Genomic DNA, 15733 nt, shown 5'->3' with positions numbered 1-15733 from the left:
GTTCAACTTTTCATCAAACGTTAGGAACCAGATGTAGCTTTGAATTAGGGCTTTCGGATGGCGGAACTACAAGCCCTCATCACTGTGCTTCCCGGGAATACTAGTGCCACGGGACTGAGACCATCTTTTATCTGGGCGTCCACTTTGATGGTGGAGGGAAACGAATCACATAAGAACATAGGAACTACCCAAAATTGCAAAAAGTAATGGACACCTGCTAGTGGTCAAGATGGCCTGATGACTGTCCAGTGGTCAGTCGATACATGCTTAAAACGGGTAAAAGCCGGTGTGCCACATCGCTCTTGAGGAGTGCAGCAAACCTTTCCGCAGTGAGGGAAACGTGCACATTTTGTAAAATATATAATGTTACTGCGGAAAGCATGGACTATTTGATGCCGCTTTTCGGGAATTACCGCGCAGCAGGCCCGCACCCTAAACACTCACCAGCTCCCTTGTCGGCCCTTGCTGTGGCCTTGGCAGCTTTCGTTGCCGCGGCGAAGTCCAAACCTTCGGGCAATAAAGCCTTTACCACTATTGTGTTTTGTTCCGTGGCCTGTATAGTCTCTTCTTCCTTGCATTCTCGCCCTGGTTCGCTTTCGCCTCCCCAACGGTCCCTTTTCCCCTGTGCGGCTGTGTGCAGGAGCGAATTCTGAGCCCTGCACCAGCTCGTCCATTAATGAACTCTCTACAACCTCTTTTTCTATCAGAGCAGCAGGCCGAGGCTGCCAATGAGGCATGCTTACCGCTCCCCTTCAGGGTTTGCATGCCTGTGGCGCACCCACAAATAGTTGAAAGCTGAACTTCCCTTTGTCCAGCATGAGTCAGAAGCGACTGTGCTGCTCTATATCCCTACGAGGGTCGGTATGAAAGGCCAATGATGGCATCTCCCTTGCAAGAGGGCCACAGGTGTACGGGGTGGCGCCTCACCTGGGCACGCCGTCGTCTCAGTTCAAGGCCTCACCCCTCTCGGCCCCGAGGTTTCCAGGGCGGGCAGGCTAAATGGAACAGCAGCAACGATGCTGCGGCATCTGAGGGTAGCAGTCTCTTCAGTTGCCAAACTAGCAGTGACAATGGCTTCCGTACGGGGTGTGAAGGCAGCAAGGGGTGCTGCCAGCCTAAAGCCTTGTGTCAAGGCTTTATTGATAAGGTATTCTTTCCAGAATTCTGGGTCGTGGCGTGGAAAAACCTGAAGGCGAGCTGGGTGCATCGTTTGGTTCGCTCAGTGAAGATCTCGGCGATGATGGTGTTGGCGATCCACATGAACCTGCAATTAGCGGCCGAAAACTACCTTGGGACCAACTTTTTGCTGCTTACGTACTGCCTCAACGCCACTCTTTTGCCGGAATACAGCTCTTCCTTGTACAGTGCAATTTGGGTCTGGTTGCTGACAATTGTGGTGACATTTGTGGTGACATTGCTCTCTTTCGCAGCGTTATATGTAGGCGGAGTGGGAGGCCAGTTTGTTGCCCTGGCAGTCATTTTTATTTTGCTTTCTTGGGTGACCGTTTTTCGTATACCGATGCTCTACCGGGTCCCACCCTTTAGGGAGGCGATCGATTCTACGCACCTTGGAAAATTTGCGCTAACCTTCATCCCCTATAACTCGTGCTGCATGCTGATGAAGCTGCGCAACATGATGAGCACGTTTGAAGATATCACGGACGGCATCCAATATCTCTTTACTTACCTCTTCTGGTCCATGGTCTTCACTCTCGTAGGCCTTGCACTCTTCGCCGTGCAGATAGCCACGCCACCCTGGAACTCCCAAAGGACCATCGCCAGGCGGCAGCTTAGAGACAACATGACCGAGGTGGCTGACGCTTTGAGGGCCCTTGACAGCACACTCCAGCGGTTGACTCAAACACTCAGTGAGGACCGAATACACTTTTTTGTTGCTCTATTACAACCAGTTACCCTATCCTCGTCCCTTGTGTGTTGCTTCACGTGTATGAGCTCACCAGGCCAGTAGTTTTTCTTGCTGTTCGCCCTGTTCGAGTAGCAACTTGCAGCCTTGTGTTCAGTGGTTTGCCTGGCGTGCTTTTTTTGGGGGGGGGGGGCTGTTCCGACCTTTGGAAATAACTTGAACTCGCGCTTGTCGCGTCGTTCCAGTACCTTATCCGTGATCCGCGTGTCTGCTCTTCGCAGCTTTGGCAGATGACAAGGCCTTCTCCGCATCCAAAACGGAGCTGGAAGTGGCTGCGGCTACACTGGCCAACTCCGTCTCTCCACTCCTGCACGCCTTAGGTTCTCAAAGTGCCTTAAGGGTTCGGCTCGTAGAGAGTGGAAGGGAGCCGTACTGGCTGTACCCTGGTCCCCGTATCAACGTGATGCCGGAGATGGCAAGGGTGCAGAAGGTACTGCTTCAGGCGAGCATGCATCTTGTAGGAGCCGCCAAGCAAATGGCTCTTATCGTTAAAGCCATGGATGTGTTTGTAGTTCAACGGTCTCGGGCTCTGCTCGCAAATATAGACGAAGTCAGACATTCCGTCAAGATTGCCATTCTAGTTTGCAAGGAAGGCGCTGGTGTCCTTGCTCTCAGTCCTTCTCTGCGGAGGTGGACCACGTACAATGAAAAGCTGAGTGCAGCAGCACAGCGTCTGAGTCGTTTGAGGGAACACATGGAAGGGGTGCGAGCCCGCAGTTCCTTGGGCTATGGGCCTCTTACGCGACAGCCGTCCAAAGGGGCACAGCTCGTGCAAAGAGCGCACGGACTTTTACAGCAAACAGGGGTGTTCCCTCCAAAGGATATTCAATCCTGCAGGGAAAATGAGGCCTATGACAATGAGGAGGATACTGCAGGGCCAGATGTGAGCCGATCCGTTGAGCAGTCGTTGCCAAGTATCCGCAAGCCAGGGCTAGGTAGGAAAGTAAGCTTTAGAGCCTCACAACCGGCTGATCCATCAGTTGCGCCAGACCACTATCAGCCTGCAGTTGCAGAAGTTGTGCATCCGTCCGCATGGGGAAAGACAGCTATGAAGTCTCGAATCAAGCTCTTGCATTCCAAGGCGGCAACGCAGGTCAAGCTGCCAAAGGGCAGAATGGAGCTGGACACCTCTATAGGGTCGCCTTTGGGGTCGGAGTACAACCCTTTTTTAAATCTTCCGAGTCTGGACGTGCAGTCTTCCTTTGGTCGATCGATGAGCTGCAACGTGACCAGTCCACAGGGTTCTCTGTTTGAAAATGCTTCTATCTTCGAGACGAAAGCCATGGAAATTGGTACTAACAGAGCGGGAAGAAGAAATGAGGGTGAGGACGACAAGTTGCCACTGCGTCTTGCTACGATCCCAGTGCGATCGGAAAGCATGGATGCCGGCGATATCAGAAACCAGGTGCTCTTGGAGGGCCTCGAACGAAGAGGGAAAGCCGACGAGTGGATGGAAGAGCGTGATTCAAGCGACTGCATTGAGTCCATGACTAGTGGAGCATCAGGTAACACCGAAAATCCTATTTTTGGTGGTAAGCGAATGCGGATAAACGGAACAAGTGCGGCTGCCGCGGATGCTGACGCCGAAGAACACTTTGCTGGTGGAGGATCTGCAAGAGCCAAACCGCGACGCAGAGCACAACACGATTATGTTAGAGGCCTAGGCAAAGGTTCCGCCTCCACTGGGGACCTTAGTTGTCTTCCTTCAATGGAAGTAGTGCATCTTCTGGGGCTCCTAGGCCAAGATGCTTCATACTCTGGCCGCCATGAATTGGACCAAGGCAAATCTAATCTCCGACGCACGTCTTTTAGGCGTTTCTTCAAAATGAACGACCCAGGGAAAGGGGTTCGGGGCCGTTTGGCCAGGGACGCCTTGACGGAAGTGGCAAAACCGGGGATGAATAAGTGGATGCATCAGTCTTCTTTAGCTGGGAGCTCCTTATCGTCTAGTGAGAGGAATTGGTATACTCTAGAGATGTACGAACGACATCCAAAGGCAGTACAAGATGAGAATGCACTCAAGCAACAAGTTAAACTGACTATGTTTGTTGTCTCCGTCATTCAAATTGCTAGTAAAGATACTTTGGATTTTTGTGCGGCAATAGAGGCTCTCCTCTACGCGGACAGGACGCCTTCCTGGTGCCGTAAGTTTGTATCGAGGTGTAATACACTTGTCGATACAAACGTCGCGTATAGACGGTTTCGCATGCTTGCTAAGTGTTGTTCACTACTTATTAGTAACATCATACTGCAACACTATTGTTTGCCTTCGTTCCTTGGAGTGTCGTTGCACAGAATGCACCAATGCAATTGCTTGAGCTTGTTTCCCTATAGGTGGCATCGCGTACTACATTAGACAATAACGGATTCGGCATTCGCTGATTACTCTTATCGTGCCTCACGATTCAGTATTTTGCGTGCTTTCGGTTTCTATCGTAGGTTCATCTGTTGTTTACCTGTTGTTCGCTGCAGGCTTCTGGCTGAACATTCGCATGGTTTTTCTCTCGGGCACCATCATGGGCATTCAGCTTTCTAGAGGGCTTTGGGATATTTTATATTTCTGGAGGTGGCGCTTCTCGGGGGCAGAAGCGTGGTTCAACGATGTCGACACTGTCCACTGCCTGAAGTTTGTAATTGGCATTACGGGGCTTTACGCTGTTGGAGTTTTTGCTGATAAGCAAATAACCTTGTGGCTCGTTGGTAAGAATTGGGCATGTGTTTTGTTTTACACAGCTTGGTGCGCGATATACCTTAAGCCTATTTAATGCATAGATATCTGCCGAGCCGGCTGATAAAATTGATAAGTTAACACTCTACCCAAAACTTGGTAACCACAGTCAGCCATCATATGATTCGTGTACCTGACTTTGCTTCATCTGCTTACTACTGCGCATCCTTCAGTGAACGTGAGCATCAATTATGGTGTAGAGTGGATAATTGCCTGAAAGTGGTATCATGGTAGCAAGGAGGCTAGAGTAACGCATGCTTGCTATAGCACGCCGGGTGAAACCTAGGCGTATCTTTGGCTCAACATTGTAGCTTGCGACCACATGGTGCTCTTATTTATGTGCATTCGCTATGGTTGCTTATGTGTTTCCTTACAGGCTCATTGGATCTGAAGAGCGCTATAATGCCGGTATCATCTTGGTTGATGTTGGGTTTTGTGTCTACTATGAAGTGGACGTTCGAAGGCACCGTACACACAGCCACGAGCCGTCTTCTGGGTACAGTGTTGGGATGTGGATGCATCTACGGAGCCATGATGACCACGAACGATTACGGCATGATGCTAGCATGGAACTTTATTCTCTGCTTTGCAGCATTCTTCATCTTCGCCAACTCAGCAGATGTGCACAGCACCTTTCATCCCGAGTTCGGGTATATTGGGCAAGTCTTTCTTTGGACATGTTTATTCATCTACCAAACGGTTTGGCTGTCCATGGAGAGCAGTCCCAGCACCTTTGCAGGTACGGTTATATTTTTGTATATAGAAATCTAGATTACCATAGATTATTACTGGAGTCGTGCCCGACGTTCACACTTGGTGCTATTTTCTCTCCTGGCATGCCATGCAAACAATCCCAGCAAAATAACCATATGCACTTAGTGCTCATGCAGAGTGCACTCTTTGCGCTGTACAGTTCACCATTGGTTTTGATGCTTGCCTTTATGCAGCCTTAAAGCTAAACGTGACGAATAGCCGCCTGTGGGGAAATGTTATTGGCATTGTCACAGCAGTGGCTTTGTCCCACTTTCCTCCGTATTTTTCGTCAGAGACGGAGGTGCGGTACATCTGCCAGTCTCTGATGGGCGATTGCAGTCGCTGTGTTTCCCTTATTGGGGCAGCCTTTGTCCGAAGCGTTTGCTCCTCTGCTCCGGCTCTTGCGGGGTGTCCCAACAGCAATATCTCTCATCAGCAGCAGCTGCAGTCACAAGTTACTGGGGAAGTGCCGTTGCACTACCAAGGAGCGGTCAGTGCAAAAAACAATCATCCAGATAATCTCATTGCCCGCACAAAAGATACCCAAGCCGGCGATATAAAAACGGTAGTTGATAAAACCAAGGCGGGTCTTACTTCCTCCCTTGTGTCTTCAACCGTACCCGGTGAAGATTTAGTCGTGCACTTTCAGGATATACAGGACACTTTCATCACCAACAGTGCACTCAAGCAGCCGAAAAGGGCTCAAGAGCCAAAATGGAGAAGAGGTTGCTGCGGGATTGGATTTCTTGCAATGCCGGAGACATTCAGACGGACCCCTGTCGCTACTATGCTTAGCCATCATATGATCATTCAGGAAACAATGAGAGTAGGCAGAAAACGGCGATCAAAGCTCCGTAAGAAGCTACAGCGACCTGTCAGCGCCCTGAAGTCAAGACACTTTGTTTCACATCTTCGTTCCCGCCATCAGAGATCCAGACAACTTGCATCGTGAGCTAAGCCGCTTTTGTCGTGTTCCAGATCCTTCCCAAGTTTTTTGTCGGTCTTGAAACCGTTCACCACAAACGCGGCAAAGGATAATATAATCAATGCGTGTCCATGTATGATAAGAGGCAGGGGCCTAAAAACATCATAAGCTCAAATCACTCGCCTCGAGGAGTAGAGTATATGTCAGTTCCTGGAATAATCTTTGCGGTTTTTGTCACCAACCTAGCTGTGCCTTTGTACCTACGTAACGCTTTATGTATGTTCCCCTCTGCCTGTGTGCCAGCTTTTGGATTTATTGTTAGGCTTTGTAACTGCGTGCCTGTGAACATACAACAGGCCGGCTGAGTGTCTTCAGAAGGCGACGGAGATCTTGCATCATTCTTTCGAACCAAAACTGTTCGTTTGCCGCCGTTTATTCCTAGAGGGCACTAAGTGCCCTCATTCCCCTTTGTGGTGGGTGGATGTATCCCTGGGCAGAGTGCTGGACTTGATGGATTACCTGAGGATGAGCATTGCAGATAGTTGTCAGGACTTCATGGACTGTCTTGAGGCCAACTTCTCCGACCCAAGCACGCCTGGTGCTCCTCAGGCGACTGTCGCAAACTGCAATCTTTTGATGCAAACAGCAAGTGGTAAACAGGAAGTAGCTTTTGCATCCAGTAGTACAACATTTCTTTACATCGTTGCTTTGAGAGCCGGGCAGAAAGCGCAGAGTTGCGGGGCTGGAATACGTTCTTGGGGTGCACGCGTGGGGTAGGCCATAATTTTGGCTTTTGCACTAATAACGGATGCACGCGTTCCAGGGAAGATGCCTCCTTGAGTACCTAGTGCCTGTTTTTTACGGTTTGCCCAGTACTCAAAAAAGTTTTCAGTGAATTTAGGAATGATTGAGCCATTGCTGCTGCGTCTACACTATATAAGTTGATTAGGAATCGGCACTATTTGCTGCGGCATCTCAGGCCGCCCTTTGCGGCAGCGTTTCGTAAAGCTCGTGGCAATCCAGAAAGAGGCATACATGGACATCGGGAACGAACTCGTAGCTGGTCGAGTTGGTTGTTGGAGTCGAATGCCCGCCTTCAGCTCGTGCGATTGTGGACGGCGACAAGTATCGGAGTTGTACCTCGCCTCTGCCAAAGTGAGCTTCTTTTTCATGTTGTGATACCGAATCACGCTGACATGAGTTTGCCACACGCTCATGGGTAGACCGGTAACAAGTGACCTTGTAGAATGTGCATGCTCCTGGATAACCATCCGTGGTGGTGGTAGTTTTAAAAAGGCAGCAGTCCGGCATTTACATCTTTTGGATAGGTGCTGTGTCTTTGAGCTCTAATGCTTCTCAGGAGTACATGCGGAAGAGGAAGGCGATCGAATTGACGCAGAGTGCTATCCTCTCCGATGTGGTGAAGTGCTCCCGGGAGTTGCGCAAACAAACTGGACACTCTGCTCAAGAAAGACGGATGGCTCTGTCCGTGCTCTTGCTGCTTCTGCAAAAGATTGAAATGAGGCACGCAGTCACTGATGACATCCACATGTACATTGCCAAGTGTATTTTAAGCCGAGCGCTCCCTGGTATGGATGTGGAGGAAGTGCTGATGCGTCGGTGTGGAAGCGGTGAGAGGACGAGGCATGAGGCGAGACACCATACCCACGCACTGCTCTCAAGCACATATCGAAGAACACACCTTTTTGAAATGACAGGGAGGCGCAAAGCAGTTCTCAAGGGTGGTGCTTCCCTAAGGAACTCTGTTCACTCTTGACGAGCACAAAGGGATGCTGCTTCCGAGTCCCCTGGCGATCGTTGTTACACGCACCCAGGGCTTTCAAGCGCATGCGTTGTAAAACAGCCATTTTACAATGCATGTCCGCACCAAGGAAGTTGTATTCATTCTTTTGGCCATCCGCGAAGCACTCGTTACCTGTACCGAGACCAAACTAGCCATCAGCTTAAGCCTTTAGATACGAGGCGTTATTATTATTGGTTACTAGCTTTTGGATTCATGACCATCTTAAAATGCTGGGTGTACTTTCCCATAGCTTGCATGAAGCCACATACGTAAGCGGTTATTTATCCAACACTGAGCCGCCTCACCTGCGAACGTCCCATGTGGCCATGATTGCTCATCCCTATCTGTGAATTTCAGAGCTACTGTTAACTTCTGGGCCACCTGCATCAGCATCTTTATGTAGTGAAGGGCTCCCCAGGTTTCTATATGGAAGCAACTTCTAAAAAAAAGAAAACTGGGAGCTGACCACCTAATCTGAAAAAAAAATCTCTCAAATACTCGACCCCCATTGTGCACAGCCTAAGAAGCACACGCAGGTCTGCATCCTTTGGGCAATTCGGACGTTTCACCATAGTGTCTTGGCGTGCATGCACGCAGCATATATTTTGCTAGTGTAGAGCTTCTCCTGTTCCCAAGCAACTGGAATACAAGAGTAGTCAACAACTGCAAGCAATTGAAATGACAAACTGCTTGTTGAAATCCAGCAGTTTCAGTGCTAAGGCTCTTTTTGTAGCTTCACAACTTCAAGCAATTAGGTGTTTTACTTGAGTGATTCCAAGACATTTAATAATCGTGGTGCCCAATCCAACATTAATGTTATCGGCCGCAGTTGCACGACAATATATACGATTTTCAGCATAAAAGTTATCTCATTTTTCACAGGATCGGCAGCTGACGAAACGGAAGCAGATGGGATACTGAGAAACCGGGTGGTGCGTGCCTAGTGCGGCGAAGATGAACACCAGGGAAACAATTTTCTGGTAGAATTGCAGAAAACATTGTATTTCGCTTAACCGCACATAAATGTACCAGCTGTGTACGACAGGTTCCTAAAAGGCATGCACACCAGTGTGCCGAAAAAGGGTTGTGCGGCCGTGGTGACCACTGGTACTACTTTGATGAATACATGTTTTGATTGTCGAATCACACGCTAATCAGCATTTACTGGGTAAATGCGATTCGTCGCTGTCCTTTTCTTTCTGGCTGGAGGTAGGCTGTGAGAACGCATCGCAAAAGCCATACCATTCCAGGCTTGCAACGGAAACAGATTGGCGATAGGCCCGCCTTCTGGAGCTCTGAGAGCGAACAGACTTTGCAACTACGAAAAGTGCACTTTGGCTCATTTATCGGGGAAGCACAGGTGCTTAATCTAGGTTGGCATTGAGTAGACGAGTGTCTCAACGCCACTCTAATTTTGTTCCCTCAAGGCTGACAATATTATTGGCTCATTCGGCGCTTGCCTCCTTATATTGCATTGAGCCTGAACACCTTAATATCTTTTTTTGTGTAATATCCATATTGGAGAGTGAGAGGTGCACCCAACCCATCACCAATAGCTCCTTGCAGAGTCTCCCTTTCCTTGCATGTCCATGTACCTCCGGAGACATCTTAATTGCCTTGGAACGAGCACTGAGCACGCTTTGGGTGATGGAAGAATGGCCACAGGACTGTCTTAAGGAGGCTGCCCCCGACGGAGGGAGAACCTTGCAGGGCAGTGACTCAGCTCCTTTTGCAGAGGATGCCACAAGTATATTGGGTAGTAGTGGGGAGCCTGCGGAGGCGCCCAATGTGTACCTGGAGTCTATGGCGTTTAATCAGGACGGAAGCTGTTTCATCGCTGGGACATCAGAGGGTTTCAGGGTGTATACAAGCTCCCCCCTAACGGAGTTCGTCCGCAGAGAGGGATCCAACTGGCCTGATAGAGGGGTCCATACAGCGGCAATGCTCTTTCGAACAAATGTTTTTGCGACGGTAAGTAAACTTGAAAACAGGAAAGTCAAGTTCTGGGATGACAGCAGAAGGAGGTTTATCGGAGAACTTCGGAGCAGACAGCCAGTGAAAAGCGTGTGTCTCACGCGAGATGTCCTTGCCATGGTTACCGACTTCGCGGTAAGCAGCAACCAAACTCTAAATAGAAAGTCTAGTCGAGGTTTTTCAAAAGGAGACCTCTGGCGGCAGACTCGGGAGGCAACCCTTGGGTCATTTCCCGAACATTAATATACTGCTGCGAGAGGCACTTTGCACCGATCCGCAGGTGTGCCCTTGTCGTATTTTGAGTACCCTGTGGTGCGAATCTGGTGGATTTTTGGTCCAGTGTAGTTGCTGAATTTTTACCTATTGCTGCCACTGCTTACAGAATTGGCGTTCGTTGCTTCTTGGCGCAAGGGCCAACCAACTCTGCGGACGCGGGGGGCTGCTGCTTAGGTGCAACGTATGCATGCTGCAAGGTTGTTGCCGTGCAGTTTGGCCTTTCACCTGTAGGATTCGCTAGCTGTGCAATGCGCTGGATCGACGTCCTCAGGTGTACGTGTACCTCAGCGACCAGATGCGCCCCATAAACATCATTCACACCGGGAGCAACGAACGCGGGTTGTGTGCCTTGGCTTCTGGAGGAATCTTAGGCTGCTGGCTACTTGCTTGTCCGGCTGTTGCGGGGGGAGCAGTGAGAGTTCACGGCGGCTCATCTTCCACAGCAGGGGCCCCTGATGAGGCTTCACAGGGCGGCACCACTGCAGAAAGCGGCATTGCCAACCATGTTTTCCAGGCACATAGGACTCAGCTCGCGGCTCTCGTGTTCAATTCCCAGGGGACGCTGCTCGCAACGGCCAGCGAGAAGGGAACAGTACTCCGAATATTCAGGGCCTCAGACGGACAGCTGATGCAACAGCTACGGCGGGGGACGCAGATATCTCTGATCAGTTGCATCGCAATACGGAGCGATGACCGGTTTGCTGCCATCGCTTCTTCTGAAACCCTTCATATTTTTCTTCTGTGCAGCCAACAGCCAGATGAAGGCGAACACCACCATCTATTCTTTGGCAAGCAAGACGAAACAGCCAGTGACCCCCCTTCCCGCAGTGGAAGCTCTCTAAGTTCACTGCAGCTGCCCGCAGCACTTCATTCCGGCAGAGAAATCACAAGCGCTGTATACGATGCATCCAAAGAGATGGTTCAGGACGCAATCAAAGTGAACTTCGTTCCTATGGCTGCGCTGAATGCGATTACTGAGATCTTTTTTACACATAAAATATCCTGCTGCAGATACGAACTTTGATCAATTTTGTTGTATGAACGTATTTCGATCTGTAATAAGGCACAGAACTACGGATACACACCTACACATACACACACTCATGCGTATGCCCGATGATGGCCATGCGCCCTTAATGAGCAAGGCCTACACTACAGTGGCGGGCGTATACATGTTTCGGTGAATAGCGCAACTCAGGTGCTTGCTTTTGTTCTCCCTTCTCCTTTAATTTTGTTCACGAAGGGTCTCTCAGACGCTCATAATCTGCCGCACTCTTCTTCTGCAGGCGAATGTGCGCTTCAGGGGGTCCTTGGCGGTTATTTTGGTGCCTCGCGGAGTTTTGCACAGTTTCACCTTCCACAGGACTTGAAGCTTCTCGACAGTCGGTCTCCCACTTCTACCATCAGCGGTCCATTGGTAGCTTTTGCAGGCCCAGTTTCCAACCACTTATTCCTTCTCTGCCCCTCTGGCGTCTTTTGTGAGCTCCGCTTCGACCTGAGTAAAGGCCAGGAATGCACTCTTTTAACTGCCAGCACCTGGTTCGCGCCGAGGCCAAACTTCCAGATACAGGTATAAAGTGACCCTCTCCGAAAGCCTCTCATGCCCTGCTTCTTGTGCATGATTTACATTGATGCAGGAGTCAACACTACTGCGCTTATTGCCGCTGGCTTTGCATGGCGCATCTGGTGTGCGTCTGCTTGGCTTCTCACTGCAGCCTCATTTGGGAACTGCCGCACTTCCATCCGAATTAGAAGGCGGGCACGATGGTGACCAGTGGCAGCTCGTGCTATGAGGAACGCTGCCTTTGCTTGTCCTCTCCCATTTGTTCCATTTCGAGGAGGCTCTCAGTTTATCGCCTTCCTCTAGTGCGGGCCCTTCTTCCCTCCTTCTTCTCCAATGCTCACTCCGCGCGTGCTTTCCCACTCTGTACGCGCCTTCTTAACGCCTAAATACGGAAAGTTCCCGCACTTCAAATTTGCCGTTGCATGCAGAGAACTCCCTACGGGCCACTACTTTGCAGAAAAGGCCAGGTCGTTCCCATAAGAAGGTTCACAAGATTTAGAATTTACACTTTAGGCAGCCCGTCTAACGGTCAGCAGGCTAGCTGCCAACGAGCTCAGCGAGCCTGTGCATCGAATACCGACGGCCTTGCTGAGCAACTTTATGGAACTTGAGAGAGTCACCACAGCAGCTATATCTTCAGTTCTCCTTTAGCCCACCAACTGCTCACGTTTTCCCTTAGCATACGAACTATACACGACTAGTGCTAGCCCTACGCAAAGTGAAATGGAAGCAGCGACCCTCAGACTCAATGCCAAGCACGCAGCCACGCGAAAGATCTAGCTTAGATCATAATTAAATGAAACGTTTCCCTGGGACATGCTCGTGAGGAAGCTTGTTGGTGACACATGACCACTTTGAGGCTGCGGCAGTTGCGTGTCTGCCCCTACTCAGTTCAAAGGGTAAAGGGAGACATAGGCTACGCAGGATACGACCAACGCAAAAGCTCGCGCCAAGAGGCTCCAGCGTCGTCCAAATATATGGACTCAAGACGGACCCTTATCCTCAGCTGCTGAGCAATAGTCGCCGATCTGCTGCATCCCGCAAGGCGTCCTGAGGAACCACAGACAAGATGCAAGGTGCATAGGCATACCCAGGCCAACAGTTGTTGGTGTTTTCAAGTGTCATGCCCATCAGAAGGCCAAAAAGGACATCTTTAATGAGGCCAAGGAGCTCATAAGGGGTGCTACAAGCAACAGAAGAACTGGTTTGGTGCCTAAGCTGCAGGCTGCTGGACGCTCGGCTGCTCTGGCAGCAGCATAGCACGATACCCCAGCACCACTTTGCATGCGTTCAGTCCTATAGCAGTCTAGGCTGGGATGAAGGCCCTTTTGGACTCATACGCGGGGGCGTTAAATTAGGATGCAGCTTCGAGATCCCGCAGGCAACGCACGCTGAACTCGTCAATTTTCAGGGGGAAACGAAAACGCGCGCGTGCAGTCGCAGGATCTAAGAAACTTGAACACGTGGCACCGTACCAGACAGAGCCGCCCTACCTTCATGCATTCTGCCGCCGCAAAGCATCCCCTCAAGCACATTTCAAACATCTGAAGGCAACAGACAACGCGTAAGGCACGTGAATCTATAGCTGATCAGTCACATGGGTGCAATTGTTGCAACACAAGTAGCACAAACAAACGAGCAGCTGCTGTCGTGGGGACTCTTCGGCGTCTCTGGCGTGCACCCCGCAGTCTAGCTCCTAATAGCCTACTTTGTCGAACGTTTCCTTGTCGACTTTTCCGCTGAGTTGCAGCGCCACAATCTGCAGACAGCAGTCAACCAGCGAGGCAGTGCAGGAGGCGACATATATTGACACAGCACGGCTGTCGGACTACACTAAGGGGCGTCATGAGGGCCATGCGATGATTATTTTTTGTATGAGTGAAAACGGGCCCCAAATAAGACGTCGGCTCCATAAGAAAGGTCGCGTAAGACGGAGAAGGCGCAAAAGCTCTGGAAATGCAGGAGGGGCACACACGACACGCATGCAGCTGTTGTGACAGCCTCAAACGCACACTGTTTGTTTGCGCAGTGACGCCCAAGGTGAGGCTGGGTCCCCCTGTGCGTGCCTCATCGTTTGTTGGATCTAGCAACAACACGGGCTGGTGCTGCTGCTGTTGCTGCTGATGCTGCGGCTGGTGCTGCGGCAAGAGCAGTACTGTGCAGGCAGGCAACAAGTCCCGCATGGCAACGCCTGCAGCACCGAAAACAAAAGACATTATAGAGGAGCTCTTGAGGAAGTTGCACATGGCAAACAGAGCCGCAATCCTGGAGCGCTAGCGCGGTGGTTAGGACGACACAGCAAGGCACAGAAGACGCTGCGTTCCGAAGGCACCTGCAGCGAGCGCAAAGGAGGGCTTTCTACAAAAGGAGCATCACAAATAATGGCAGCACTAATAAGGGAATGAGGAGGTCGGGGAGAGCAACAGCCGGGCAACCTGCAGTGTACCCGCATCTGCCAGCGCCAGAGAGGCGGCGATAAGTGAAGCTGAGAGAATGCCTGTCAAATCAAAACAAACAAAAATTGCAGCAACAACAACTTGAGAAGCTTTGAAGCAGCTCGTGGGAGAGAACACTTTGCCAGACAGAAGCAGAGATAAGGCGATACAAAGAACAAACGAATGCGCAGTTGGTGGGGGCAATGGAGAATTGTGCATATGTTCTGTTTTGGACCCTCCCTCTGAGTACAAATCTCCGCCTTACTTCCGTCGTCTGCGAGGACTAGGATAGAGATAGTGATTTTAGTTTGGGTGTAGAGACGCCTCAGGATGATGCCCTCCGCTGCTGCCCGGACGGCTGCAGCAACTTCTGCCGTGTCTGGGGTGTACATGCACCTCAGCCTGATGCAGCTGTCGACAAACCCTACAGAACAAACCACTGAAAGGGGGGCATTAAGATCCCCCCTTGCCTGCCCCTGCCTCCCCTCCTGTAGCATTTGGAGCGCTAGTGTCGTGGTATCACTGCTGCTGACGCTCCAGCTGCTGCTGCTGCTAATACTACTACCACTGTTGCTGCTGCTGCTGGCCGGCTGCGGTCCATAGACAAGGGCCATAACTTTAGTACAGCCAAGAGACACGACAGCGCGTCCGTCACAGCTCGTGAGACACCCTGAACCCCCCACAGTTGCAAGGACTGCGCCTTCGGGAGAAGCAGCAGCAGCGGCAGCAGCAAGCGGAGTCGTTGCTGCCAGAGGGACAGAAGTACGGCAGCGCAGCTGGCGACACTCGTGCACCAGACGGCCGTCGGCTCGAAAGCCACAGGGGTTGACGGCCTCTGCTTTGTACATCTCCGACTTCCGACAGACCAAAAAAGGAGCGGAGGAGCCGGTAGTGTAAAGACAGCTCCAGATGAAGATTCAAGGAGCAGGGGAGAAGAGCAAGACTGCTTGTTTTACCTCTCGTGCCAAATGTCGGGCAGGCGTAGTGTGACACAGCTCAAACTCACAGGAAATCTCCAGATAATGTCTCCCTCTTGCTCAACAAAGAGCGAAAAAATATTGAGCACAGAAGTCAGAGACCTGCTTCACGAATTCAAGAGTGCACGCGCAAAGCTGACGGGCTTAACATTGCTGTTTAGACGCTATAATCCCCCTATTGACGAAATTGCTAGGGTGCCGCTCAACCGGGGCAGGAGGAGAATTGGCTCTGGGAACGACTTTTGTGTCTGACTGTGACGGGCAGTAACCATGACAACACAAGAATGCATTTAGTAGAGATACAGTTGGCTAGCAGAGGAAAAGGGTTTTTAAAATATGAAGAGAAAGGACACTGAAGTCGGGATTCAGTGCG

General features: G+C 50.7%; 3 protein-coding genes across 3 annotated transcripts; 2 read left to right on the top strand and 1 right to left on the bottom strand.

Moving 5' to 3' along the window:
• The first annotated feature begins 877 nt into the window (after window positions 1–877).
• Window positions 878–8107, top strand: LOC113146454. The gene is made up of 8 exons (XM_026333847.1): window positions 878–1868; window positions 2146–4068; window positions 4397–4624; window positions 5029–5391; window positions 5600–6353; window positions 6687–6982; window positions 7310–7485; window positions 7691–8107. Exons 1-8 carry the CDS (start codon window positions 878–880, stop codon window positions 8105–8107), a joined length of 5148 nt encoding a protein of 1715 aa, XP_026189632.1.
• A 1674-nt stretch (window positions 8108–9781) lies between these two features.
• LOC34617977 (WD repeat domain phosphoinositide-interacting protein 3) lies at window positions 9782–12177 on the top strand. The gene is made up of 3 exons (XM_026333846.1): window positions 9782–10243; window positions 11688–11954; window positions 12100–12177. The coding sequence occupies exons 1-3, from the start codon at window positions 9782–9784 to the stop codon at window positions 12175–12177; spliced, it is 807 nt and encodes a 268-aa protein (XP_026189631.1).
• A 552-nt stretch (window positions 12178–12729) lies between these two features.
• On the bottom strand, window positions 12730–15231 carry LOC34617976 (exosome complex component RRP41 homolog). The gene is made up of 6 exons (XM_026333845.1): window positions 14649–15231; window positions 14395–14445; window positions 13961–14139; window positions 13657–13707; window positions 13424–13492; window positions 12730–12831 (listed from the first exon to the last, which is right to left on the bottom strand). The coding sequence occupies exons 1-6, from the start codon at window positions 15229–15231 to the stop codon at window positions 12730–12732; spliced, it is 1035 nt and encodes a 344-aa protein (XP_026189630.1).
• Between the last annotated feature and the right edge of the window lie 502 nt (window positions 15232–15733).

Source organism: Cyclospora cayetanensis, unplaced genomic scaffold (genome assembly GCF_002999335.1).
Source record: "Cyclospora cayetanensis isolate NF1_C8 unplaced genomic scaffold, CcayRef3 CcayRef3_contig_31, whole genome shotgun sequence".
NCBI lineage: Eukaryota > Apicomplexa > Conoidasida > Eucoccidiorida > Eimeriidae > Cyclospora > Cyclospora cayetanensis.
This window is presented reverse-complemented; position numbering and strand designations above follow the sequence as displayed.